Source organism: Chiloscyllium plagiosum, unplaced genomic scaffold, assembly GCF_037043375.1.
Source record: "Chiloscyllium plagiosum isolate Xiang-an unplaced genomic scaffold, Cpla_swu_hap1 HiC_scaffold_16, whole genome shotgun sequence".
NCBI lineage: Eukaryota > Metazoa > Chordata > Chondrichthyes > Orectolobiformes > Hemiscylliidae > Chiloscyllium > Chiloscyllium plagiosum.
In genome coordinates this window covers 41528806-41556693 of record NW_028270154.1, presented here as the reverse complement: position 1 = coordinate 41556693, position 27888 = coordinate 41528806, and the positions used below count along the sequence as shown (strand labels likewise).

At 41.5% G+C, this 27888-nt stretch overlaps 1 protein-coding gene across 6 annotated transcripts in view; it reads right to left on the bottom strand.

Moving 5' to 3' along the window:
* LOC122556630 (myotilin) overlaps positions 1-27888 on the bottom strand; it is a 144834-nt gene that overhangs the window by 97567 nt on the left and 19379 nt on the right. For 2 of the 6 annotated variants that reach the window (XM_087995325.1, XM_043703555.2), the window contains exons 1-3: positions 9724-9867; positions 9098-9163; positions 982-1123 (exon numbers count right to left, since the gene is read on the bottom strand). In XM_087995325.1, the coding sequence (XP_087851451.1) occupies positions 982-1123; positions 9098-9163; positions 9724-9867 (352 nt within the window). Of the gene's footprint in view, positions 1-981; positions 1124-9097; positions 9164-9723; positions 9868-19199; positions 19273-19897; positions 19957-27888 lie in introns of those variants that run through there. The other 4 variants (XM_043703562.2, XM_087995326.1, XM_043703557.2 and 1 more) reach the window with 4 other exon arrangements.

Genomic DNA, 27888 nt, shown 5'->3' with positions numbered 1-27888 from the left:
AAAAATCTGTTTAAACAAACTACTTGTACAATCCTCTCAAAGTGGCAATTAGGCAGTGCCATTTTTTGTTATCAAGAACAGAAGATTTTCTCCACTTCATTTAAGTCTTAACCAAATAAGCACACAAGCATTGGAAGAAACAGTTTATTGTAACTTCATAAAGACATCTGTAAATTGAAGCAAAAAGTCTACTCATATCTGTAAAATCAGACCCTTGCTGAGCTAATCTAAGTGAATCTTGGACTTTGATCATGCATTCATAATGAACCCAATGGAGACATAGATATCTGGTCATCTTTCTTTGTTGATACAGTTCCCAGAAGGCCTCATTATGAGTGGGGATATTAGGAGCTGAGATCAATAATCATCCTGACCATTGATTCCATTTGTTAACATGATAGGTAGCTGTTATTACTCGTGCTTTATTTTGAATCAACACAGCAGAAGTACATTTCTGTGCTGGGAGGAAATGTCCCTGCGCTATGAAACAATGTTAAAATAGATTTTCCCTTTTAAGAAGTTCAATTTTCAATACATTTTCAAAGTAGAAATATGGACATGTCAATAAACTGTTAGACAGTGATGATTTAAACTTTTTTAGCTTGACATTTAAAAATGTTATTAATTCTCTTGGATTCCACAATTAAATGAACAGTAAACCTTGCTATTTTGAATTCAGGCCAGTTGTGATCTGTGGAATAGATCTGCAGTGAAATCTGTTGAGAGGTAGCATTGACACTCAAGAGCTAAAATTTGTTCAGTTAAGAAAATTAGTTCTCCAATAAAGTAGGAAACAGGTAGCAGTGATTGGTGAGAGAAAAAGCCGTTGACTCTTTAGGGCAAGGTCAGTATCTTCTCTTAGTCACCTCCTCCCATGAGGACATGCACCGGACACAAACATACCCTCAGAAAGAAATAGCAGTGATTTTATGATGACTTAACCCTAGCTTTATTTAGGAAGAACAATATGATATGACTTACTTTTTCTTAAAATTCGAAAATCTGCAGAGTCCTTGATAAACTTTTCCTCCTTGTACCATTGGATATTTAAAGGGGTGGAACCCTGGACTCTGCACTCCAGTACAACTAACTGACTCTTTGGCGATGTAACATCCTGCAAATACTACAACAAGAAAACACATTTATTTCTACTTGATAACATTATAAATTTTACTATGAAAGAACAGCACAAGACCTTAAAAAGTATTTGATGAAACATTTTTTGTTTGGAAAGCAAAGAAATTGTAGAAGCAATTTTACACTTTATTGTAAATGACAATGTTGCATGCAGTCTTCACCCTTTGAAACAGCTATACAGTTTTGAAATGTTGTTTGAGGTCCTTGTGAAGGCTCTCCAAACAAGTATTTTCAATTAAATTTGCATCTTTCCTAACAGTTATGACTGTCCTCAGGACTTTGCGAAATAAAGTTAATTTGTTGATGCCTTCAGATATTCTACCAAAGCCGATACTACCGAGAATTGCTCAGTTGCAGTTGAGATATTAATTGTTTTGAAAACAATATGATATATGATGTAATTCAACAAGCAATATTAAAATACGTAACAAATTAACTTAGGTGCAACTATGGCTTCATTCTAAAGGTTCAACTCAACAACTAAAGACCTCTTTTGAGTTGTACACATCATTTTCAACCACTTCTGAAATACCTTCACTTACAAAACCTTTATAAACAGTAAACTTCATGAAAATAATTGACATTAATTAATAAGCATTGCTTTATGGGAAATGAGAGTTACATTAATTCTTTTACTCTATATTAAATAGGGCAATTAGAAGTGTTTTTTAGTTTGACAAAACATTACAAGAGCCATCAACCCTCCTGCTTCCTATATCTAATTGAATGGTAAACTTCTCAGTGCATTTTTCTCAGGTAGGCATTGATGAGAGCAGTTGTAAACAGCAGGGTTGGTACAACAGTATTAGATACTCTCAGTGAACCTTCAGCTTGTTTCCTCACCCCTAGCTTTCTGCATTTGCATGAATAAACATTCCACTTTTATTATCACAGATTTATTTTGTAAGAAAAGGAGAATATGATGGTACTGGCTGCCTATTCTGGCTGTTCTTTGTTTTTCATAAGATATGTACTAAAGCAAATTTTCATTTTAATGTGGTGCATGTAATGTAATACGTTGTGTATCTTCAACAGTTACTGGATGAATTAATGCACAATTTACACAATGAACCATCATTGTGACAGAATGGGCTAGATTCTAAATGTTCTATGATATTATTTACAAGTTTACAATGCTGGGATAGCCAAGTAGCTGTACAAACTTATAAAATTGTCACTAAAACAGGATGAAAATTATAATCTTGCGAACTTTTGGGAAATCACTGAAATGTAAAGCCATACTTACGTCAGTATATGAGAATGTGTATCAGTAGACCTATACATTTCATTCCCACTGTTAAGGCCTGTTTGTTCACTTAGATAATTTCATAAATAGCTCTTTCAGGGTATGCTGCCTCACCTCCCCCAAATTATACCAATCTAAGTGTGCACCTATTTTGAATCATAGAATCCCATTCAGCCCAAGTTCACATCGACCCTCCAAAGAGTAACCCACCAGACCCATTCCCCTACCCCTCAATTCCCTGGACACTATGGGCAATTTAGCATGGCCAAGTCACCTAACCTCCTGTGGGAGGAAACCAGAGCACCTGGAAGAAACCATGCAGACACAGGGATAATGTGCAAACTCCGCACAAACAGTTGCCCGAGGCTGGAATCGAAACTGGTACTGTGAGGTGACAGTGCTAACCTTTGAGCCACCATGCCACTGTTTGCAGTATTTCTGGTAAATAGTGACATCCTCCAGCCATGAAAGTACGAAAATCATTGTGATTAATTATGCTTTGTTACAAGGTGCACTGCGTAAATTCAGCAACATATCTATTGGTGAATATTTCTGATCACCAAGAACAATGATATTGTACATTTATTCACAAAGAAAAAAATTATGATTTTCACTTATACAGCATCCAGTTCAATTCCCCCTTCCAAGGAAACAAAGACAGGGGACCCAAAAATCCATGACCATGCTCAATCTCATAACACTGGCAGAATAGGACTTTTTTTCCTGAACATTTATAAATGTTCTGATCATTTTGGAATTTGCAGAATTAATTTTATGCCATGAGTGTGCATCTGGAGTGTTCACGGTGTTGACTCGGGTGCACCACTAGCTGATATGGTTGCAAATGGCTAGCCACTTTTCTTTCAGTTGGTGATCACTTTCAGAAGTCACCTTTTACAATCTGGCAGACTCCTCTCTGCCTCCCTGATAACATTGTAAGTTTGCTTCATGGAGATTTACTGTACGGTAGGGATTAATAAAAGAGTGGATCCATCAACAATTCCAACAGGTTATGTTGGCTTGACAGCCCTGCATCCTGTAAGATCTATGCCCAATTCCTTCAGGGAACCTCACAAATACTGAAAAAACTAAGAGGAGCAGAAGTAAGCTGTTTGGCCCATCGAGCCCGCTCCACTATTCAGCATAATCAGGGCTGATCCTCTACCTCAACATCATACTCCTGTTCTCTCCCCCTACCACTTGACACATTTAGCTTCTTGAAATCTACTGATGTCTTTCTTAAATATATTCAATGTTAAAAATCACACAACAGGTTATAGTCCAACAGGTTTATTTGAAAGCACTAACTTTCGGAGCGCTGTTCCTTCATCAGGCGGTTATTTGATGAAGGATCAGTGCTCCGAAAGCTAGTGCTTCCAAATAAACCTGTTGGACTATAACATAGTGATGTGTGATTTTTAACTTTGTCCACCCCGATCCAACACCGGCACCTTCAAGTTTTAAATGTATTCAATGATTTCTCCTCCACAGCCTCTGTGGTAAAGAATTCTACAGGCCCACCTGTAGAATTTTCTCCTCATCTCAGTCAGAAATAGCCTATTGCACTTCCTGAGACTGTGCAGGGGAGAAACATCATTCTTGCATTTAGTCTGCCATTTCAGAACATTATACATTTCACTGAGATCCCCTGTGATTAGATTTAGGACCCTAGTTTTCAACCCTACATCACTTTCTATGCCAATGAAGAGCTCTGTCATGTTATGGTTACTTTTTCTTAAAGAACCTCTTACAATAAGCTTATTAATTAATTGCACAAAACTAAATCTAGGACAGCCTGCCTTGACATTTTGGACAGTTGTTCCCTCAAAGTATTGGTCTAAAAATCCATTTGTGCACACTTTAAGAATTCATCGGCAACAATCTTATTGCTGAGATGCTTTTTCCAGTCTAAGTGTGGATTAAAGTCACCTATGGCGAAAGTGAAGACAGCAGATACTGGAGATCAGAGTCAAGATTAGAGTGGTGCTGGAAAAGCACAGCAGGTCAGGCAGTAGCCGAGGAGCAGGAAAACTGATGTTTCAGGCAGGAAATGCAGTGGTGTTGAAGTGTTCCAAGGCGGAAGATGAGGCGTTCTTCCTCCAGGCCTCAGGTGGTGAGGAAGTGGCAATGAAGGAGGCCCAGGACCTACATGTCCTCGGCAGAGTGGGAGGTGGAGTTGAAATGTTCGGCATCAATGTGGACTTCACCAGTTTCCTCATTTCCCCTCCCCCCCACCTTACCTCAGTTTCAACCTTCCAGCTCAGCACCATCCTCACGACTGTCCTACCTGCCAATCTCCCTTCCCAGCTATCCGCTCCACCCTCCTTTCCAACCTATCACCTTCTTCCCCACCTCCATCCACCTATTGCACTCTTAGCTACCTTCACCCCAGCCCCACCCTCATCCCATTTATCTCTCCACCCCAGAGGCTCCCAGCCTCATTCCTGATGAAGGGCTCCTGCCCAAAACATCGATTTTCCTGCTCCTCGGATGCTGCCTGACCTGCTGTGCTTTTCTAGCACCACTCTAATCTTAAAGTCACCCATGCTTACTCTAGCACATTTGTTGCATATATTTCTAACTTCCTGTTTAATGTGATCCTTTACCTCACCACTACTGTTTGGAGGCTGTTAGCCAATTGCCAGAAATGTTTTCTGCCCCTTGTTGCTTTTTGCTCCACTTTTGATTCCACATTGGCAATTCTTGTCACTGTTGCACTGATTTCAACTTTCATTAACAATGGCAACTCGCCTGCTGCTCTGTCCTGCATATAAGACTGAATTTAAGATTTTGAGCTTAAGATGGGAGACAGAGAGCAAATCAGGAATTTTGAACCAGTTAGTCTGACATTGGTAGTGAGGAAATTGCTAGAGATCATCATATAATAAATAATACCTGAACATTTGAAAACAGTGGCAGGATTGAGCAGAGTCTGTATGGATTTATGATGTCCGAAATGAATCTAATCCTATTTGCCAGAATTTGGCCCATATCCCTCTAAACTCTTCCTATTCATGTACCTATCCAGATGCCTTTTAAATGTTATAATTTTACCAGCCTCTACCACTTCCTCTGGCAGTTCATCCTTGACAAATTGGCTGGAGTTGATGATGGGGAGACAGTAGTTGCAGTTTATTTAGACTTGCAGAGGTTTTGACAAAGTCCCACTTAAGAGATTAATGTTTAAAATTAAAATGCATGGGATTGGGAGTGGTATATTGAGATGGATAGAAAAACAGGTTGGCAGACAGGAAACGAAAAGTAGAAATAAATAGGTCGTATTCTGAGTGGCAGGGAGTGACTGGTGGGGTACTGTAGTGCTAGGGCCCCAGCTATTAGCAATATAGCTTAATGATTTGGATGAGGGAACTAAATATTATATTTCCAAATTTGCAGATGACACAAAGCTGGGTGGTGGGGTGAGCTAAGATGCATCTGTATGATTTAGACAAACTGAGTGAGTGGGCAAATGCATGGCTGATGCAGTATAATGTGAATAAATGTGAGATAATCCACTTTGGGAGCAAAATCAGGAAGGCCGATTATTATCTGAATGACTATAAATTGAGAGAGGAGTATGTGCAGTGAGATCTGGGTGTCAGTGTACACCAATCACTGAAGGCAAGCATGCAGGTGCAGCAGGCAGTAAAGAAGGGAAATGGTCTCTTGGCCTTCATAGCGAGCACAGGAATATCTTGCTGCAAATGTGCAGAATCATGGTGAGACCACACCCATAATATCATGTACAGTTTTGGTCTCCTTCTCTGAGGAAAGATGTTCTTGCTACAGAGGAAGTGCAGTGAAGATTTACCAGATCGGTTCCTGAGAAGACAGGACTGGCCTATGTGATGGGGTTGAATCAGTTAGGATTACATTTGCTGGAGTTCAGAAGAATGAAGGAAGATCTCATAGAACCTATAAAGTTATAACAGGACTAGACAGGTTAGATGCAGGAAGGATGATCCTGATGGTGGAGATGTCCAGAATCAGGCTCATAGTCTGGGATATGAGGTAAAACTTAGATAAGGAGAAATTTCTTCATTGTGGAATTCAATACCACAGAAAGCAGTTGAAGCCAAAAATATTGAATGATTTTATGAAGGAGTTAGATATAACACTTACAGTCATAGACTCAGTAAGATGTACAGCACAGAAACAGTTCCTTTGGTCCAACTCATCTACACTGACCAGATGTCCGAAATGAATCTAATCCTATTTGCCAGAATTTGGCCCATATCCCTCTAAACTCTTCCTATTCATGTACCTATCCAGATGCCTTTTAAATGTTATAATTTTACCAGCCTCTACCACTTCCTCTGGCAGTTCATTCCAAACACGTACCAAACAGTCTGCATGAAGTAGTTACTCCTCGGGTTCCTTTTAGATCTTTCCCCTCTCACCTTAAAGCTATACCCTCTAGTTTTTGGACTCCCCTGCACTGGAAAAAAAAAGCCTTGGCTACTCACCCTATCCAGGCCCCTCATCATTTTATAAACATCTAGAAGGTCACCCTTCAGCCTCCAACACTCCAAGGAAATTGCCCCAGCCTATTCAGCCTCTCCCTATAGCTCAAACACACCAATTCTGGCAACATCCTTAGAAATCTTTTCTGACCCCTTTCAAATTTAACACATCTTCCTATAGTAGGGAGATCAAAACTGTACGCAGTATTCCAAAAGTGGTCTCACCAATGTCCTGTACAGTCACAACAACATGACATTCCAACTCCTATACTCAAAACTCTGACCAATGGACGCAAGTTTGCTAAATACCTTCTTCACCACCCTGTCTACTTGCGACTCCACTTTCAAGGAACTATGCGCCTGCAGCCCTCGGTCTCCTTGTTTGGCAACACTTCCCATGGCCCAATCATTAACTGTATAAATTTTGCGCTGGTTTGCCCTGCCAAAATGCAACCGCTCACAATTATGTAAATTGATAAAGAGATTGAAGGTTATGGGAAGAAAGCAGGAACAGCCTATTGAGTTGGATGATCAGCCATGACTGGTGGAGCAGGCTCTAAGGGTCAAATGAGCTATCCCTTTGCCCTGGTAATACTGTTGGGTGTTCAGTTCTCAGTATTGTTCAACCTGCAATCAAGTCTTTGTATAAAGGCAGGAGAATGACACGAAGACAAGCTACTCATTTCAAGAGCTGCAGCAGACATAATAAGCCAAATTCCTGAAGAAGGGCTCATGCCCGAAACGTCGATTCTCCTGTTCCTTGGATGCTGCCTGACCTGCTGCGCTTTTCCAGCAACATATTTTCAGCTCTGATCTCCAGCATCTGCAGTCCTCACTTTCTCCCACAATAAGCCAAATGGCCTCCTTCTGAGATCCTGTGCCAACACTAGGATTTGAACGCCAGTCCTCAGAGCACTGAGTCTCTAGACTACTAGTCCACCAAAAACAGGGCTACACCATCACAGTGACATAGAATAATTGAATTTTGACCCAATTTAATTTCTGACCCCATCCCATCTTCATAAAACCATCAAATGTAGAAACAGAATGAGGCCATTCAGCCCATTTATTCTACTCTGCCATCTGATCACTGCTGATAAATTTCTCAACCCTATTCTCCTGCCTTCTTCCTGTCACCCTTGATCTCCTTACCAATCTTGAATCTATCTATCTGTGTTTTAAATGAGTTTGCACATTCTTCTCGTGTCTGCATGGATTTCCTCTGGGTGCTCCAGTTTCTTTCCACAGTCCAAAGACATGCAGGTTAGGTGGATTGGCCATGCTAAATTGCCCATAGTGTCCAGGGATGTGTAGGTTAGTTGATTTAGCCATGGGAAATAGAGGGCCACAGGGATAAGATAGGGGGGTGAGTCTGGAATGCTCTCCAGAGGGTCGGAGTAGCACCTGTTGGGCTGAATGGCCTGTTTCCACACTGTAGGGATTCTAGGAACATAAAAATACATCCAATGACTTGGCCTCCAAGCCTTCTGCGGCAATGAATTCTATAGCTGAAGAAATTCCTTCTCACCTCAATTATAAAGGATCATCCCTTCACTCTGAGGCTGTGCCCTCGGGTCCTAATCTCTTCTATTAGTGGAAACATCCTCTCCATATCGACTCTATTCAAGCTTCTCAATATTCTGTAAGTTTCAATCAGATCCTCCCTCATCCTTCAAAATTCCAGTGAGTGCAGATCCACAGTTCTCAACCACTCCTCATATGTCAAGCCCTTCATCCCTGGGATCATTCTTGTAAACCTCCTCTGTACACCCTCCAACACCAGCACATCCGTCCTTAGATGCAGGGCCCAAAACCGCTCACAATATTCCAAATGTGGTCTAACAAAAGCCTTAGCCAACTTCAGCAATACATCTCAGCTGTTATATTCTGGCCTTCCTGAAATGAATGCTCATATTGCTTTTGCCTTCCTGTCAACTGAACCTATGTGTTAACCTTAAGAGAAACCTGAACTAGGACTCCCAAGTCCCTTTATGCTTCTGATTTTGTCTCTATCATGCTGGTTACAGCTCCAGTTCATCCCAATTGCCAAGGAGATTTGAAGCACAGAAGTCAGGATGTGACTTCTATCAGTTTACTGACAAAACATGAGCACTCTTCATGGGATGGGAAAATATTTGCACAGCATTGTGACGCAATATTGTTGAACCGGATGTTCCAGGATGGAGATATGCTGTAAAAAGTTTGGTGAATGGAAATGCAACAACATTCAGATGATTGAGGCCGCTCTTACCTTTGTAAACACTGGGGCAAGTTCTGTTGAAACTCCTGAATGGGTAGAAAGTGGGGTCTCTTCACTCTGTTGAAATTAAGTAAATTCAAAGTTTAAAGATTTTTTTGTAATAAATGATTCTCAAAAAATGTTGAATTAACTTTTTGTTATCCATTTAGAGGATGTTTCAACATCAGAAGAGCCATAAATGATGTCTTTCTTTCAATGTGATGTGCAAATATTATTTAAAGTTGCTGCGTCATTTGTTTCTTGTCAGATGAAAAAGGACATTTGAAAAATACACATTCTAAAGATTCTGGCTCTTTAATACAGTTTTACTGAGCTCTTTAATACAGTTTTACTGAGCTAAATTTGGTAGTTACATCCAGAGTAATTCATATGATAATTTTATTTTTAATTAACAAAACGGGATGATTTCACGTAAATAATTTAGTTGTAAAGGTACTGTTTTGGACAGTTCTTGTTGTCAATGCAATCTCATGACTTAAAAACTTCAATTTGGTGTAAAACAAAAGTTAGTTCATCACAATCAAATGATAATCTTGCAAAGTAATCAGAATTCTTGATTTAATGTAGTATTTTAAAATTGATTGCTGAGTTAACTGAGACATATTGTTACTCGTTACCTGCTGGGTGTTGACAGATAAAGTCTGAATAGGTTTGGAGTACATCTGGGGACTTCTCGGGCTTGCAGAACCTTCACTTCCAGAAGAAGGGACTAAAGTTAGTGACACTGTTGTTGATTTTCTCTGCACCCTGATAAGAATCATTTTATAAAAATGCTTATTAATGAAGATGTTATATGGAAATGTCAGCATTTACAATGCAGTCAGTCAGTTGTGACTCTGTGCATTGTGCTTAGCGTTGAGCCAGATCATTGATTTGATTTAAGCTTTATTGTCACGTATACTCAAGTACAGGAGTACAATGTCGCCACACATGGTGCCATCTTAGCTATGGTACAGGTACCTAAGTACAAAGGTACCTCAGTATGAAACGTAAGTACATGTAGTCACATAGAGAAACAAAGTTAAAAGTAAAGCATTATTGCTGTTCTTAGTGTAAGTAGAAAAATAAAGAAATAACATTGAGTTAACTTTACACTCCTTCTAATAATAAGTGGAGAAATAAAAGAATAAAGGTAAACATTCAGCTGTCTTTCTTAAGTGCACTCCCTGCAAGGGCTCAGTCTCCTCTGTTTTGGCTCGCACTCTTGGAAATCTCAGGCTTCCTGCTCTCGATGCCACATTGTGGGGTCAAGCTCCCTCCAGATGCTCAAGCACACATCTTAATGTCATTGCTCAGAGGTGCCATTTTTCAAATGAGACATTAGACCAAGATTGCCATTCAGGTCGATGTAAAAGATTCCAGGACACTATTTTGAGGAAGAACGCTGGAAGCTTCTGACCAATTGTTTTATACTAAATTGAAATTATGACCAATATTTTTACCTCAATCATCAATAAAAACAGATAACTTAGCCACTATCATTTCTTTATGTGCGGCCTTGCTGTTCTTAAATTGACTGCTTTGTCTCTTGTAACAACTATTGCACTTTTAAAAAGAAAATTAATAGATTCATAGAGATGTACAGCATAACATATTGGGACATTCTGATGTTGCGCGAGGTGCTATATAAATGCAAGTCTTTCTTTCTTCTTTTCATAATCATAAACATTTGCTTGGATTTATTTGAAACAATTAAGCAGTTTTTAAAATAGTCAACATTATAAAAATGTTTATTGTTTCCCACAGTATGGTTACCTTTAATAGATTAGTGGAATGAATGAAGGAGAAGCAGAATCCCTCCCAGAATGATACACCTTGCAGAGTATCCATTCAGCCTTGCATGACTGTACCAGCTCTTTGAATGCAACGTTCTATTATGTTCACTGCCAGGCTCTAACACCAAAGCTCTGACAATACCTTAAGTACATGTCTATATTTCAGGTCTGTGGTGAAAAGTTGGAGGATCATGATTAAAATGTGAAACAACTTTTAAAAATTGCAAATATAGGGGTGAAGAAGTAAATACAAAAAAACTGAATTCATAGTATCTGAAAACAGAAAGTCATGTTTAACGGATTAGTTATAGACCCTGTAAAATGTCTGGGAGCAAATTTCAGAAAATGAGCATTGCAGGTCCCCTTAAAGATCTAAAATGACCCACATACTTCTGGTATGAGTTATGCTGAATACTGTACTGGGACAGGGATAGAGCACGTGCAATGAGTGTTGGCTGGATGTACAGAGAAAGAGATCATGGCGGCAAACAGCATGCAATGTTGATTAAATGCCTGTGCTAAAACATTGATGCTCAACAGTTTTCTATTAATTATACTCAAACATGCATTTAGTGTTATGAATGATTCCACATCAGTATTAATTAAAGGAATCATCACTTTCTTTCAGGTTAATTACTGATTGATTTATAGTCATAGAGTCATAGGTCAAACAGGACAGAAACATACCCTTTGGTCTGACCAGTCCATGCTCACCAGCATCCCAAACCAAACCCATCCCACCTGCCTGCACTTGGCCCATATCCCTCCAAACATTTCTTATTCATGTCTTATCTAAATGTCTTTTGAACGTTGTTTCTGTACCTGCATTCACCACTTCCTTTGGTGGTTCATTTGACACACAGACTATCGTCTGTGTAAAAAAATTGCTTCTGGTGTCTTTTTAAAATCTTTCTCCTCTCATCTTAAAATATGCCCTCTAGTCTTGTAAGCCCCTACCTTAGGGAAAAAACATCTACCATTCATTTATCTGTACTCCTCATCATTTTATAAGCCTCTAAATGGTCACCCCTAAACATCCTACGCTCTAGTGAAAAATGTCCCATCCTATTAGGCCACTGTTGGAATACTGCATGCAATTCTGGTCTCCTTCCCATCAGAAAGATGTTGTGAAACTTGAAAGGGTTCAGAAAAGATTTACAAGAACGTTGCCAGGGTTGGAGGATTTGAGCTATAGGGAGAGGCTGAACAGGCTGGGGCTGTTTTCGCTGGAGCTTCGGAGGCTGAGGGGTGACCTTAGAGAGGTTTACAAAATTATGAGGGGCATGGATAGGATAAATAGACAAAGTCTTTTCCCTGGGGTGGAGGAGTCCAGAACTAAAGGGCATAGGTTTAGAGTGAAAGGGGAAAGATATAAAAGAGACCTAAGGGGCAACGTTTTCACGCAGAGGGTGGTGTGTGTATGGAATGAGCTGCCAGAGGATGTGGTGGAGGCTGGTACAATTGCAACATTTAAAAAGGCATTTTGATGGGTATATGAATAGGAAGGCTTTGGAGGGTATGGGCCGGGTGCTGGCAGGTGGGACTAGATTGGTTGGCATGGACAGGTTGGACCGAAGGGTCTGTTTCCGTGCTGTACATCTCTATGATGCTATCCAGTCTCTCCCCTTAACGGAAACCCTCCATTCCCAGCAACATCTTTGTAAATCTCTTCTGAACCCTCTCCAGCTTAATAATTCTACTGCATATTGTTCTGATTGTATAAGCGTTTTGTGCTTTGTAGAGTGCTTTCAAAGTACTAAAGTCAACAGAGAGTGGTTTGCCAAGTGCTGAAAGACTTTGCCTTGACTTCAAGTCTTCTGCACAAACTAGTTGCTGTCAATATGGATCAAATGGCCAGTTCTCTTCTTGGAATACAGCACGATAGGGGGAATGAGCAGAGATGATGGAGAAAGACAAGCTGTTGGAAGTGGGAGGAGAAGGAAAGGGAGAAAAAGTCTCAGCAAGAGACCCAGGAAGTTCTGGAAAAGTTCTTCCACCTGAATTTCAATGAGAAACAATGTGCAACCACCTGCACTTCAGGAAGAATCTCCTCACTTAAACTTGATCCCTGTTATAGCCACAACACAAACCCAGAGCAAGGCAAAGTCCAAAATGGCATTGGATGTGAGCTTTTAAGTTTACATGGCTACATAGCAAAAAGAACCGCACAATCACATGGTCTTATAGTGAAAATCAGAAGGAAGATCCCAATGCTTTATGCATTTGGTTCCTTCAGGCTGGTGCTGGAAATATTTTCTCATATTTTGCTATCTGCAGCTTCAGCCAAGGTTCCAGACTCTTTAATCAACAAGAGCTGAGAAAATGGAACCAGAACGATCACATGGCTGTTTGAGAATTTCAGGTTTCATCATTGGCCAAGGTGCCACTGCTGCACCAATCTGCAGGCATCATGTTTCAATGCTAAGGTACACTTGAATACTAAAACAGATCCCACTTCCTCAACTGTGGCTCACGGCTACACAGAGAGTTTCACACAGGTCAAACTAATAAGGGAGTCAGAGATTATCGGTGGTAGGTAGGAATGTGTATTTGAGGCCAAAATCAAATCAGGTAGTGATCTTATTGAATAATGGAGTAGGCTGAGTGGCTGAATGGCTCAGTCCTGTTTCTAGTTTATCTGTTGATATGTCCATATGCCAATGCCAACTAACCTGGCAGCAGTCATGATGATTTCCCTCTACGCAGCTCACTATTCTACCTGTATTTGAGCTACTGAAATAAACCAAAGGATAGCTACAGAGAGACAAGCGTGATTCATTGAATAAATGGCTCCTGGTTCCTGCACATCTCTTGTATGAGTGACTACCATAAATACAATATACTGCCATCTGGAATGTGAGTGTGCAGGCCATTGGGAGGGCTGAAACAATACTTTAACAAACCAAACTGTTCTGGTGGGGTCATGCAGTAAATGAAGGAACGCTTGTTAATGTTTCTGGTGATCTGCAGCATCCTGCACAACTCCAGGGTTTTGAGCACATTGCTCTTCCCACCGCTACACACCAAACAACTGAAGAATAGTACAAGGAACAGAATGAGGAGGAGGAAACATATGCAGCACGTTTTTGCCTGGGCTGGCTTTGAACAACTCATTTGACTGTTATGCATTTGGCCCATATCCCTCTAATGCCACAATGCCCAATCCCCATTTGCCAAGTGTACCACACCTTATCTCTCATTTGTCAGTGGCCATGAACATTTCCACAACTTACAAACAAATGCTGATGCAATGCTAAGCTACATTTATAAAACAAAGCATGCCATATTGCATACAATTGTAAACTAATCTCCCTTGTGCATCCCTTGATGTCAATCTTCCACCTGTCTTTGCTTGTCCTTTTGCAATGTTAGTACATCACTGCTGGAAAGCTGCTGACTTTCAAATGGGAGGGAGTCTGTAGATGGCCCTGTAGGATAGCCTTGGACAGCTCAGAGTTCGGAGGATTCAACTTTCAAACTGCACTGCAGAGGGCAGCTGTGTGAGCTGGCTGGCAGGTAATTGTAGGGGCACAGTGTGAGGAGAATGAATACTGCCATCTTGAGAGAGGATAGCAGACTTCTGCTTCATGGAGCTACCACCTCTTCTCCCAGCATCACCTTGACAATCCTAGTAAGGTTAGGAGACAAAATGCTGGTTTGTTGTAACCACTGCATTCAATTCTGGTCCCCCTGCTATGGGAAACATATTGTAAAACTTGAAAGGGTTCAGAAAAGATTCACAAGGATATTGCTGGGGTTGGAGGGTTTGAGTTATAGGGAGAGGCTGAATAGGCTGGGGCTTTTTTTCCCTGGAGCATCAGAAGATGAAGGGTGACCTTATAGAAGTTTATAAAATCATGAGGGGCATAGATAGGATGAATAAACAAAGTCTTTTTCCCGGTAGGGAGTCCAAAACTGGAGGGCATAGGTTTAGGGGGAGAGGGAAAAGATATAAAAGGGACCTAAGGGATAACTTTTTCATGTAGAGTGTGGTGCATGCATGGAATGGGCTGCCAGAGGAAGTGGTGGAGACTGGTACAATTACAACATTTAAAAGGCATCTGGATGAGTACATGAATAGGAAGGGTTTAGAGGGATATGGGCCAAATGCTGACAAATGGAACTAGATTAATTTAAGATATCTGGTCAGCATGGATGAGTTGGACTGAAAGGTCTGTCTCCATACTGTACATCTCTATGACACTATGACCATTGGCATCCATGGTCATGATGACAGCAGTTTGAGTTTGTGTGGTAGGAGTCATGGCCTGTCCATGCTCTACCTCTTCTCCCATCCCCATGGAAATTTCACTGAAGTCATCATTGACCATGGCTGTTAAACCTGAGCACAGTTAAAAATCACACAACACCAGGTTATGGTCCAACAGGTGTATTTGGAAGCACTGGCTTTCGGAATGTTACTCCTTCATTAGGTGCTTCCAAATAAACCTGTTGGACTATAACCTGATGTTGTATGATTTTTAACTTTGTACACCCCAGTCCAACACCGGCATCTCCAAATCATGGAAACCTGAGCATGGCACCCTTACCTTGACCCAGGGCAATTCACAAATGGTAGTGTTGATCATCTCCTCAGATTTCAAATGATCTTGCTTCTATTCTATCCTCTCATCTTATGTCCATCCACAACCATCTTTAAGGTATACATTTCTTTAGGTTTATCTTGAATGAGGATAATCACTTTCTGGTCTAACTGGAAGCAAATCTTGTAGAAAGTATAATCTAGTTTGTTGCATCTCTGCACTTATTTGCTTGTTACAAGAATACATTTCTGCAGAGACTGCTGGGAGGACCTGGTCTGAGGTCTCACTTCTTCAAGCTTTGCTACTCTCCTCACCAGTCCTCCTGACATCATCACCGTGTGTGGTGTTTATGGCTCTCAATTAACGCTAACTCTTTCAGACCCAAGTTGCATGCTGTGTCAGTATCTTCAGGGATTATTTCATCATCAGTGGGTGTTGCTCTTCCATGCCCACCTAATCCCCTGCTATCAGCTATTGCTGGTTTTGGATGTTCTGTAAGAGAGTGCAGCAAGTGTGTCAGTGACTGCGATGCAGTTTGTTTGTGTGATATGGCTGGCAGAGTTGCAAGCTGAGAGTACTGGGTATGAGGCTTCGAACAATGTTAAATGTGTGAAGGTGAGATATGAATGTAAGCTTCAATTCCTCATTAACGGCCACTGTTGAGAGGTGAATGATAGGAATGTGGTGCATTGAGGAGAATCTGAGGTGATTGGTGCAGTTGTGGAATATGGCATTTGGAGAATTCACTGACTGTGCTCACTGTGTAGTTGTCCTTTTTGTAGTATTGTTTCTGGGTTTTGGATGGGCTCCTGGCACTGACTGTTGTGGCTATTAGGTACCAGTGCCTTTTAAGCATTTGCTTGGAGGACTTTCTGAAACCCTGTGGTTATAGTACTTCCCTCCTTTATGCTTCCTCCATTGAAGCAGCTCTCTATCTCCCAGATAGTGCTGTTATTCATTCTTTTCCACATTTCAGTGACATACCTATGGATGTCCAAATTGCTCTAGCTACAATACCCTTCTCTTTTAAAAGATGTCAATTGGCATTATAGTGCTAGTCCCTCATAATTGTGGGCCCCTTGCTGACTGACATCTGTAGCCATTAAACAGTATTATAGGCAGAGGCTGCAAACTAAAATCATGGTAATGAGCAAAGATTCACTACATCTTGCAAGTTCAGTGACTGTCCAGCCTAGCCCCCTTTATCCAAGATGTTAACCAAGCACTTCTAAGTTACAATGGATCTGCTGTACATTTCTAACATCATTAGCTTTTATTATTGAAATGCACATGTTTTGCTGATTCAAGAGTAGATTATATTTTGGTCTTTCTGGGACCTGAGCTTTAATACAGGATGGAATACTTGGCCTTCAGCTCATTGTAAGTAGTTATCGTGAAATTAGTGTGGGTTAATCTAGTCCTGCATGGGCCAACAGTATCAAACTCCCCCAATATGGAATTAATTATCAATACCACTCCTAACTCTTTATGTGTGGGTCCAAATGACGTTTTTGAGGTGATTTTCTGAATTTCAGCACCTTATTGGAGAAAAGTGAAAGAAATTTCTGCTGCATTTTTGTTGTATCCAAATTCCAAGAATAGGGGAGCCCAAAACTAGATGGCATAGGTTTAAGGTGAGAGGTGAAAGATTTAAAAGTGGCCTGAAGGGTAATTTTTTCACACAGTGGATGGTGTGTATATGGAATGGCGGGTACAATTAGAATGTTTTAAGACTTTTGGACAGATACATGAATGGAAAGGGTTCTGGACCAAATGCAGGCAAATCGGCCTAGTTCAGTTTTGGATACCTGGTCAGCATGGATGAGTTGAACCAATGGGTTTGTTTCCATGCTGTATGACGCTGTGAAATGCTACCAGATGTTGATATTGATTCTGGACACCTGAACTGAGACCTCCCATGGGTACTTGACAGTGAAACGTCCCATTAATACTGTCCTAAAGTGGGTCTGAATTGCATCCTGTTTTGCATATTGCCAGGCCCTCACGCATGAAGAAGGCTGGCTTCCCAGACACTCAACTGTATAGGTTATACTGGCCACTACAGGTGGAATGGGGAAACACGTCTTACCCGAATATTTATGGAGTATTATCATTTCCCGCATCTGGCATATCTCAAATTCCATTCCCTTTTATTTTAATATTAACAACTGATCCAGAAGCCCAGCACAAGCTGCTCTATTCATGATAGCTGCTAAATTAGTCAAGGTAGTTGAATCTGAGGTGACAAACTGATAAAACTAATTGGGCAAAACATTTAAATTGTCCATGAAATTTAATATGAAGAAAAATTAAATACTTAAGTACTGCATTTAGAAGAAAAATGAATGACAGAGTTAATCCATGAATGGTCTCAAAATACTAAAGCATGAATTTGAATAAGATTAGGGAATGATAATATACTTGATATCAATAGGTGCACTATAATGGAGAAGCAATTAACCGAGCAAATAGAATGTAGAACTGTACAGTCAACATTGTAGGCTACACGTTAGGAAAAGCTATTTCAAGCATACTGCAATCTGAGACTACATTTCAAATAGTGTGCCTGTGTCTGTTCAGGAAGGGAAATACTTAGCAAAGCAGGCAATCTGGAGAAGATGCATCATTTTTTGTCCCAAGATGCAGAAATACAATTTTAAAAAGATTAAATATAATTGAGCTTGTCAGCCCTTATAGAGAGAGATTGGATATTGATAATTAGGAAATTTAAAAACCAGACCATTAGTTCAAATCATTCTGTAATGGTAGGTCAAAGAGCATACCTTACAACCAGAATTGTAGAAAAAAATATTGATGAGAAATTTACCTTTCAATTTTGACTGTAACAAACAGCTACAATTTGCATCTACATAGAGTCTTTAGCATAATAATACTTACATATATTTTTATAAATATTATCAAGCAAGTTTGACACTGAACCACAAAGAGAAACTGGCTAAATGACCAAAAGCTTGGTCAAAGAAATAGGTTTTAAGGAACACCTTAACAGGGGCAGAGGAAGAGTAGAAATAGTGAGATTCAGACAATGGAATTAGAGCCTTAGGCAGCTGAAGGCAAGGCCTTCATTAGTGGAGCAAATAAAGTGAGGCCAGAATTGGGAGGAGTGTAAAGATCTCATGAATAGTCAAGGTCTTTTCCCCAGGATAGGGGAGTCCAAAACTAGAGGTCATGGCTTTAAAGTGAGAGGGGAAAGATTTAAAAGGGACCTAAGGGACAACTTTTTCATGTAAAGGTTGGTGCATGTATGAAATGAAGTGTCAGATGAAGTCACGGAGGCTGATATAATTACAACATTTAAAAGGCATCTGGATGGATATATGAATGGGAAGGGTTTAGAGGGATATGGGCCAAATGCTGGCAAATGGGATTAGATCATTTTAGGATAGCTGGTTGGCATGAACAAGTTGGGTTGAAGGATCTGTTTCCTTTCTGCACATCTCTACAACCCTATGACTCTAACTCGGGGGCTTGTATGGTTAGAAAATATTACACACACAGAGCAAAACTATAGAGGGATTGGATAAAAATGGATGCATATTTAAACTCAGGATGGCACTTAACTGGGAGGCTTTGTAGTTGGTGTGTATACAGGAAGTGAATGAGCAGGACATGGTATGAACTAGAACACCTGCTCATGGGCAGAGTTTTGAATGATCTCAAGTTTGAGTTAATTGCAAATGATCACCGTGACATTAAAACCATAATAGGAAATATTATTTATTTTATAATATCTTCTAGTTTTTCCATACTTACTGTGGCATGATGCTTTCTGTAATACATGAATCACAGATGTTGATTCTCTTCGTTGAATCAATTTCAGTGGCTCCTATGGAATACAATTAAATCAGGTTACAACTTCACAGAACTATTTACTGCTCCCACACAATTAAACATGTGTTACCAAAAAGATTTAAAGTAAGCCATTTTAAATCTGTTTTATCACATATAGTTTGGCTTTGGTAAAGTGTTATCATTTTCAGTCGCGTTCTACATTTTAAGTATTGACATAAAAGTTTAGTTCTAAAATATTGTAGCTTTCTATTTCCTTCAATATTTTAAAAATATTTCCTACTTGATTAATAGGTATTTTGTTCCTATTCCTGCAGAATTTTGTTCTGCAAGAACATTTCTTTGTGTACAGCTTTTGCTGGTAATGCAATTCCAGAGAGAGTGATTGAATGAGCTAGCATTTGTCTGTAATGCCCCCAGTCTACCATTTCACCATGAAGGTTATCAAAGAGAGGTCAGGTGTATCTCTATTGATGCAGCTAAAAGTAGAATCCAGCAGCACGTATTAGGTAGAAGGAGGAATTTAACCTGTATTTCTATACCATGACATGTATTCGATACTCCAAGTGCTTCCTCTATAAGCTGCAATGTTAAATTACAACACGTCTGGTAACAAGCTTAATGATGACCTTTTACTGAATTGTTTCACTTTATCTTCTAACCTTTCACTGTTGTAAATCCAGCATTAGCCGTGCAAATCAAATAACATATTTTCCAACTGGTTGTGCCACTATTAATTCTGTTCTTCCATGCACCACACTACATTAATACAAAGCAGAGAGTTGGTCTTTTTTCTATTCCTCCTCCACAGCATTTAATGGTTGGCACAGATAAATGTCTCCAATCACTCCTCTCCGCGTCATAGCAGTTCGGTTCAAATATCACTTCAGGCTGGGATTTGAATTTCCAGATCTATATTTGCAAGAGTGTTCTGTTGTTATCGGGCTGCCGAATAAATCATTTTGAAGCTCTGTGTAGCTGGTTAGGTTTAAAATTTGAATGTTGGTGCAATTATTGTTTCAAACAGTTACAATAAAAATAGTATTGTATCCTTACATGTATCAGGTAGCAATATTTTTAAAAAATCTTTCTTGCAACACATTTTGCACAGTTGTTTTCAACTTATAACCATCATATCTAAAAGCACGATATAAGATATACTACTTGCAACACGTGTTGTGCGCTTGTGGTAGCCTTCAATAAATGTAACAGTAACTCTTGTGAAAAGGACAGAATTTGACCCCTTGTATCCGGGAGCACAATCCTTGTAACTTGAAACGACTTTAATTCAATGAGATTTTTGGATGTGTTAAACAGATGATAAAAATAGAAATCAAAACATAGATTTTAGTTAAATTTAACAAAATAACATAACACACTGAAAATTTCCAAACTCCAGTAAACAAGTATAATATTATAATCTTATCAACTGCGACCTATTTAAAATTACAGTGAAAATGATTTTATGTTAAGCTGAATGACTTGTACCTCACATAATTGAAAGTTTTGTGCCTTATTTACATGTCGTTGCTTCCGTCGTGTTAATAATATGTGAACATGTGAGTCACAGCTAACATTAACCTCTTCTAATGTTTCATGGACCTTAGAGTTCACTTTGCTAAACTGGGATTAGTCAAACTCCAGAGCGCTGCGTGGCATTTGCATGTTGTAACATACAAACTTGTGCAGCAGTGAAAGAACATCCAACAAGCCTTTTTGGGTTTGTTATTTATTTATTCATAGTGCAACTATGGCAAATGAATAACACCCATCATGCATGATAATAAATTTGATCACTGTCGACATTCAGAAGCTTGCCATTACATGTTTAGGATTTTTATACAATATATTCACCTTGTGGTTAGTTCCACTGGTCATTACTATATTTTCAAACAAACCAGCCTTTGGGCAGAATTCTCTCCTCCCAAGAAATTTAGGAAAATATGGTAAGAATTTTAAAAAATCAGAATCTCGCCATCAAGAAAAAGATTCCCGATGTTTTCCCCTTAAGATTTAAATGATGATTTCAGAATCTCACTATCGAATGACCCAATTTCCATTCATTTGCATCTCATGTATAACCTGACTCCCCTCATTTAAATATCATTTCCAATTCTCTCTTCTTCCTCGAGGAACTCGATGGCCACAAATTATTGACCTGAAAGTCACGGCAGGTTTCTGCTGGCTATCCTGAGCTTTATCCCAACTCTGTTTTCACCACAATTTCCATGCAGGATCTGTGGACATGATTTACCCTGCCCCGCTCCCTTCATCCATGCAAGTTGGTATTAGCAAACCATCATCCTCACTACATCATCCTATCCAACTCACACAATGCTTCCGGATTTGACTTCAGAGCTCAGGGGCCCCAAATATTTGCATGCTTCTGATTGGTTACCCTGTGTGCAGGAAGGCGCACGCAGACACGCACACACACACTTTAAGCACGTTAACAGGATCTATCTTATGAAGCTTCATTTCTTCATACTCACTCACTTTGTGGTTTACTTGAAGGTTGACAGCTTCCGTAGATAACATTTTGTTTTAGTGAAGATGGAGAGTCAGGTGGCCTGTACTGGGTGGGTGTGTGTGTGGGTGGGTGGGTGGAGGACTGAACAGTCAAGGATGGACATGTCGCCCTACAGCACTGTGCCATGGCAATGTCATTCGCGCACTCCTCAGGGATACGATCGCCTACGTGCAGGACAGAGGGTTGGACACCTGCCTGATCAGCCTGGACCAGGAGAAAGCCTTTGACAGGATATCACACATGTTTATGAGAGATGTTCTCTCCAAAATGGGCTTTGGGGAGGGAATCTGCAATTGGATCAGACTGCTCTACACCAACATTGTCAGTGCAGTCTCAATCAATGGGCGGGAATCAGATAGCTTCCCAATCAGATCTGGAGTCAGGCAGGGCTGTCCTTTCTCTCCTGCCTTGTTTGTGTGCTGCATAGAGCTGTTTGCCGAGTCCATCAGGAAAGATGCGAGCCTGAGAGGGGTGACTATTCCTGGCAGCGGGGGCCTGCAGGTTAAGGCCTCCCTGTACATGGATGACTAGATTAGATTAGATTAGATTAGATTACAGTGTGGAAACAGGCCCTTCGGCCCAACAAGTCCACACCGACCCGCCGAAGCGAAACCCACCCATACCCCTACATTTACCCCTTACCTAACACTACGGGCAATTTAGTATGGCCAATTCACCTAACCTGCACATCTTTGGACTGTGGGAGGAAACCGGAGCACCCGGAGGAAACCCACGCAGACACGGGGAGAACGTGCAAACTCCACACAGTCAGTCGCCTGAGTCGGGAATTGAACCCGACGTCGCCGTTTTCTGCTCGGATCCGCTGTCCGTGCGCAGACTCATATGCATATGTGACCAGTTCGAACAGGCCTCGGGGGCCAAGATAAACTGAAGCAAGAGCTAGGCCATGCTCTTCGGGAACTAGGCCGACCAGTCCTCGATCCCCTTCACCGTCAGGACCGACCACCTGAAGGTGCTGGGTATTTGGTTCGGGAGGCTGGGGCGTGCGCCATGTTTTGGGAGGAGCGTATCAGCAAAGTGAGGCAGAAACTGGGCAGATGGAAGCTACGGTCGCTCTCCATTGCGGGAAAATCCTGGTCATCAGGTGTGAGGCACAGTCATTGCTATTACACGTGGCACAGGTCTGGCCTATTCCCAGAACCTGTGCCGCTGCAGTCACCCGGGCCATCTTTCAATTTATATGGAGATCAAAGATGGACCGGGTCCGAAGGGACTCGCTGTATAAAGATCTGGGCAATAGGGGAAAAAATACACCCAATGCCACCCTCACCCTGATGGCCACCTTTGTGTGTGGCTGCATCAAGCTGTGCGTGGATCCCCGGTACACAAACACCAAGTGTCACTACGTACTGAGGTTCTACCTGTCCCCGGTGTTGCGAAGGATGGGCCTGGCATCCAACTACTTGGAGCGTTCCGTATCACCTGTCCTTCATGGAGAAGTTTATGAAGAAAAACACCATTGACCACATGTCCATCAGGAAGTGGTCAGCATGTAGTGTCCTTGAGACCCTTCAGGAAAAGGAGAGGGCGGATCCTGTCGAGCGGTTCCCTGAGCAGACTGTCAAAGCCAGAACTTTCCAACAAGCACCAAGACATGGCTTGGCTGGTGGTGAGAAGGGCTCTGCCTGTGAGATCCTTTATGCACGCCCGGACTTTCAGCCGCACCGCACGCTGCCCTCGAAGCGGCTGCGGGGGAAGACGAGACTGTCACACACCTCCTTCTGGAATGTGCCTATGCAGAAGAAGTCTGGAGAGGAATGCAGTGGTGTTTGTCGAGGTTCGTCCCGAGCAGCACCGTGACGCGGGACTCCGTGCTCTACGGCCTGTTCCCCGGGACGCACACCGAGACGAACATCAACTGTGCCTGGAGGATCATCAACTCGGTGAAGGACGCTCTCTGGGCGGTCCGAAATCTGTTGGTCTTCCAGCTGAAGGAGTTGACCCCGACTGAGTGTTGCAGACTGGCACATTCCAAGGTCCAGGACCACGTGTTGAGGGACGCGCTGAAGCTTGGGGCAGCTGCCACCAAGGCGCGGTGGGGAAAGACCACCGTGTAACATCTGCCTGCCTAATCACAGGGGGCCGACGGAGTAAGGGGGCTCCGCTGACCCCCCCAGCTAAATATGTGGATAGTAATCATACAGACCTGTGTATATGAATGATTACTCTGTCTCTGTATGCCAAGAAATGGAATGTTTACATATGTATGGCATGACCAATTGTACAGATCATCAAAATATTTTATGAATAAAGTATATTTTTGAAATATTAAAAAAATGCAATGTCACATCTACACCACATGCCAGCAGATTACTTGGCAAACACACTGCATGTGCTTCAAGCAAACGATCATGTCTAAAAGGCAAAGGGGAAGACTAGTTCTTACTGGAGTTATGGGGGACTACAGTTTAGGGTGTTAGCTGATTCAGTCCAGAAGGTTGGTCACAGCCAATCAAGCACTTGGTCCGACCAGAGTCCAGGAATTCCTGTCCTTCCAGTCTGGGGCTTTGGCCACAGTCAGTCCTGCAGGTCAAGTGCATCCAGTCCTGGAATTACAGGCCTGTTGAGGTACTATGGAGGTATCAGTCTGGGTGGTGGACCGTGACTAGTCCTGGTGTTTCACTTGATAATGGTCAATTAGCAAGTTGGGTTCATCCTTAGAGTCCTAGGGAAAGCAGGCAACTCTAATCTGGTTTTGGGATTCAGTGGACTGGGTCACTGAAGTATTAAATACAATGAAAGGGAACAATTCCAAACAGAAGTGTAGGATCTTATAGAGGATAAGAAAGAGTGGGACTCAGAGAAGTGGGGGATTTTCACAACACAGTGGTTAGCACTGCTGCCTCACAGCGCCAGAGACCCGGGTTTAATTCCCGCCCAGGCGACAGACTGTGTGGAGCTTACACATTCTCCCCGTGTCTGCGTGGATTTCCTCCGAGTGCTCCGGTTTCCTTCCACAATCCTCCCAAAAATGTGCAGGTTAGGTAAATTGGCCATGCTAAATTGCCCATTGTGTTAGGTGAAGGGGTAAGTGTAGGGGAATGGGTCTGGGTGGGTTGCGCTTCGGCGGGTCGGTGTGGACTTGTTGGGCCGAAAGGCCTGTTTCCACACTGTAAGTAATCTAATCTAAAAAAAAATTTGCTATTATTCCAGTCTCTACATGGAGGGAGCTTATGGCAAACTAGGGCAAAGCAACAAGGCCCTGGGAGTAAATTGGAGACATTAATGACAATATAAAAGAGCTGAACAGAAATGAGGAGAGGCTGAGGGTCATTGGGGACTAAACACACAAGGAACGTGAGGGATGGGGGAATGGGGTAATCAATTTACATGGCAGACAAAGCCTGTGAGTCCCTCACAAGGGCACAAAGTTGAAGCCTTGTTAACTTTGATCCAAAGTCAACTATGCAATAATCATTCAAAATGGCTGCTAATGCAGTTGATTGGATGGATTAATTACTGTTTTTCTCTTCAGGAGTGGTGTACAATTGTTTGCACCTGCTGGGGGAAGTTCTATAATCATGCATCCACTAATTCCAATGCAACTCATCTGGCATCAGATTGAATTAGCAGGTCATTCACTGTCCAAGTATGTACATTATAAAACATGACTTTTAAATTGTTCTGATTAATGCCTATTTGTCACATCAGTGAAGCAAATGCAATCAGACACTTATTGAAAAAAAACACCTGAGATTAGCATTTCTGAAAAATATTCCATAGCTATCACTTAAAGAAAACACTTCAGAGCTGCCACATTTACACGCTGAATTGTAAGTATGTGAGGGTATGTTTGTAATGTGTAAGGTTGCCTTTTTTGCAAGAGGAAAGCCAACCTTTGTGGCTTACTGGCAGAATTCTACTTCCCCCATTGAAGCAGGAATGTTTCAATTGTACAACATATATTTAAACTACATCAGAGCTCCTTATTCAGGCATGATATTGACCTCCTTGTGAAACCTCCTTGCCACAGTGTTAGGGCCTAACATGAGGTTTCATTATGATTGATGTGATAGTTCAGTAGTACCATTAATAAAATGTTGTCTCTTTTGACATTCCCCACAGATTATCTGCTCAGGTATCTGACATGAACATTGCCACCAGCTGAAGTCCTAGTGGTTTGCTTCAAATTCAAAGATTAACTGAAGGAGGCAGCAATTAAAATGTGCCAGCAAGAACAACAACCTCCATCAACTGCTACACATCCTCCAGGGGGAGAAACAACAACTAAAAATCCACAAGGAATTGGAGGACAATAATGCAATACCATATCTGCCGGCCTCACTGTCATTTTCTACATCTCAGCAACACAATGCAGATACAGGTTAAGGATACCCCAGGATATCATCACTAGACTGTGTCATCTGCTGGGATGGCTGGATGGCTATCAAGGTTACAGTTGGTCTTAATTTTTATGCCACCGAGTCATGAACGGTGGTGGGCCCTGACAACATTCCAGCATTAGTACTGAAGGCTTGTGCTCCAGAATGTGCCACACTCTTAGCCAAGCTTACTCAACAATGCTCTCGCACAGCTTACTCAACAATGTGGAAGATTGCCTAGGTATGTTCTGTACACAAAAAGCAGGGCAAATCCAACCCAGCCACTTACTGCTCCATCATCTTGTCTTGGTCTACAGTAAAATGATGGGAGATGTCACCAGCAGTGCTATCAAGCAGCACCTGCTCAGCAAGAGCCTGCACAGTGGCACCCAGTTTGTTTTCCACCAGGGCCACTCAGCTCCTGCTATCATGACAGCCTTTGTTAATCATGGACAAAACAGCTGAACTCCTGAAGTGAGGTGAGAGTCCTTGACATCAAGGCTGTATTCGGCCGAGTGTGGCATCAAGGAGCCGTGGCAAAACTGGAGTCAATGGAAATCAGAGGGAATACTCTCCACTATTTGGACCCATACCTGGCACAATGGTTGTAATTGTTGGAGATTAATTATTTCAGCTCTAGGACATCTCTGCAGGAATTCCTCTGGGTAGCATCTAGGTCCAACCATCTTCAGCTGCTTCATCAATGACCTTCCCTCCATCATAAAGTCAGAAGTGGGGAGGTTCACTGATGATCGCACACTGTACAGCAACATCCTCAATTCATCAGAAAATGAAGCAGTCTGTGTTCAAATACAGCAAGATCTAGACAATATCCAGGTTTGTGCTAACAAGTGGCAAGTAGCATTAGTGCCACACAAGTGGCAAGCGTTGACCATCTCCACACAAAACAATTTAACCATCATCCCTTGACATTCAATGGCATTAATATCAATGAACACCCCACTATCAATATCTTGGGGTTATCACTGTCCAGAAACTGAACTGGACTCGCCATATAAATGCTGTGGCAACAGAGCAGGTCAGAGGCTAGGAATACGGCAGCGATAACTCACCTCCTGACTCTCCAAAGCCAGTCCACCATCTACAAGGCACAAGTCAGGAGTGTGATTGAATACTCCCACATGCCTGGATGGGTGTAGTTCCAGCAACACTGAAGAAGCTTGACACCATCCCAGGACAAAAAAGCCGGCTTGATTAGCCGGTCCCTCCACTAGCAATCCTTGGTATCAACAGTGTGTGCTATCTATAAGATGGACTTCAATAAAATCAACCAAGGCCTGACAGCATCTTCAAAACACATGGATACTAAATCTAGAAGGACAAAGACAGCAGATACATAGGGACACCACCACCTACAAACTCCTCCTAAAGCCACTCGCCATTCTGACCTAGAAATATATTGCTGTTCCTTAACCATTGCTGGGTCAAAATTCTGGAATTCCCTCCCTAGTTGCATGGTGGGTCCAACTCCAGCAAGTAGAATCCAATAGTTCAAGAAGGTGAGGAATGGCAGAGGGAGTTTAATTTAGGTAAATGTCAGGTATTACATTTTGGTAAGACAAACCAGAGCTGCACTTATACAATTAAGGAGGGTCCTGTGGAGTGACTCCAAACAAAGAGACCTAGAGTGCAAGTTTATAGTTTCTTGAAAATTGAGTCATAGGTAGATAGGATAGTGAAGAACGCACTTGGAATTCTTGCCTTCATTGGTCAGTGCATTCAGTATAAGAGTTGGTATGTCATGATGTGGCTGTACAGG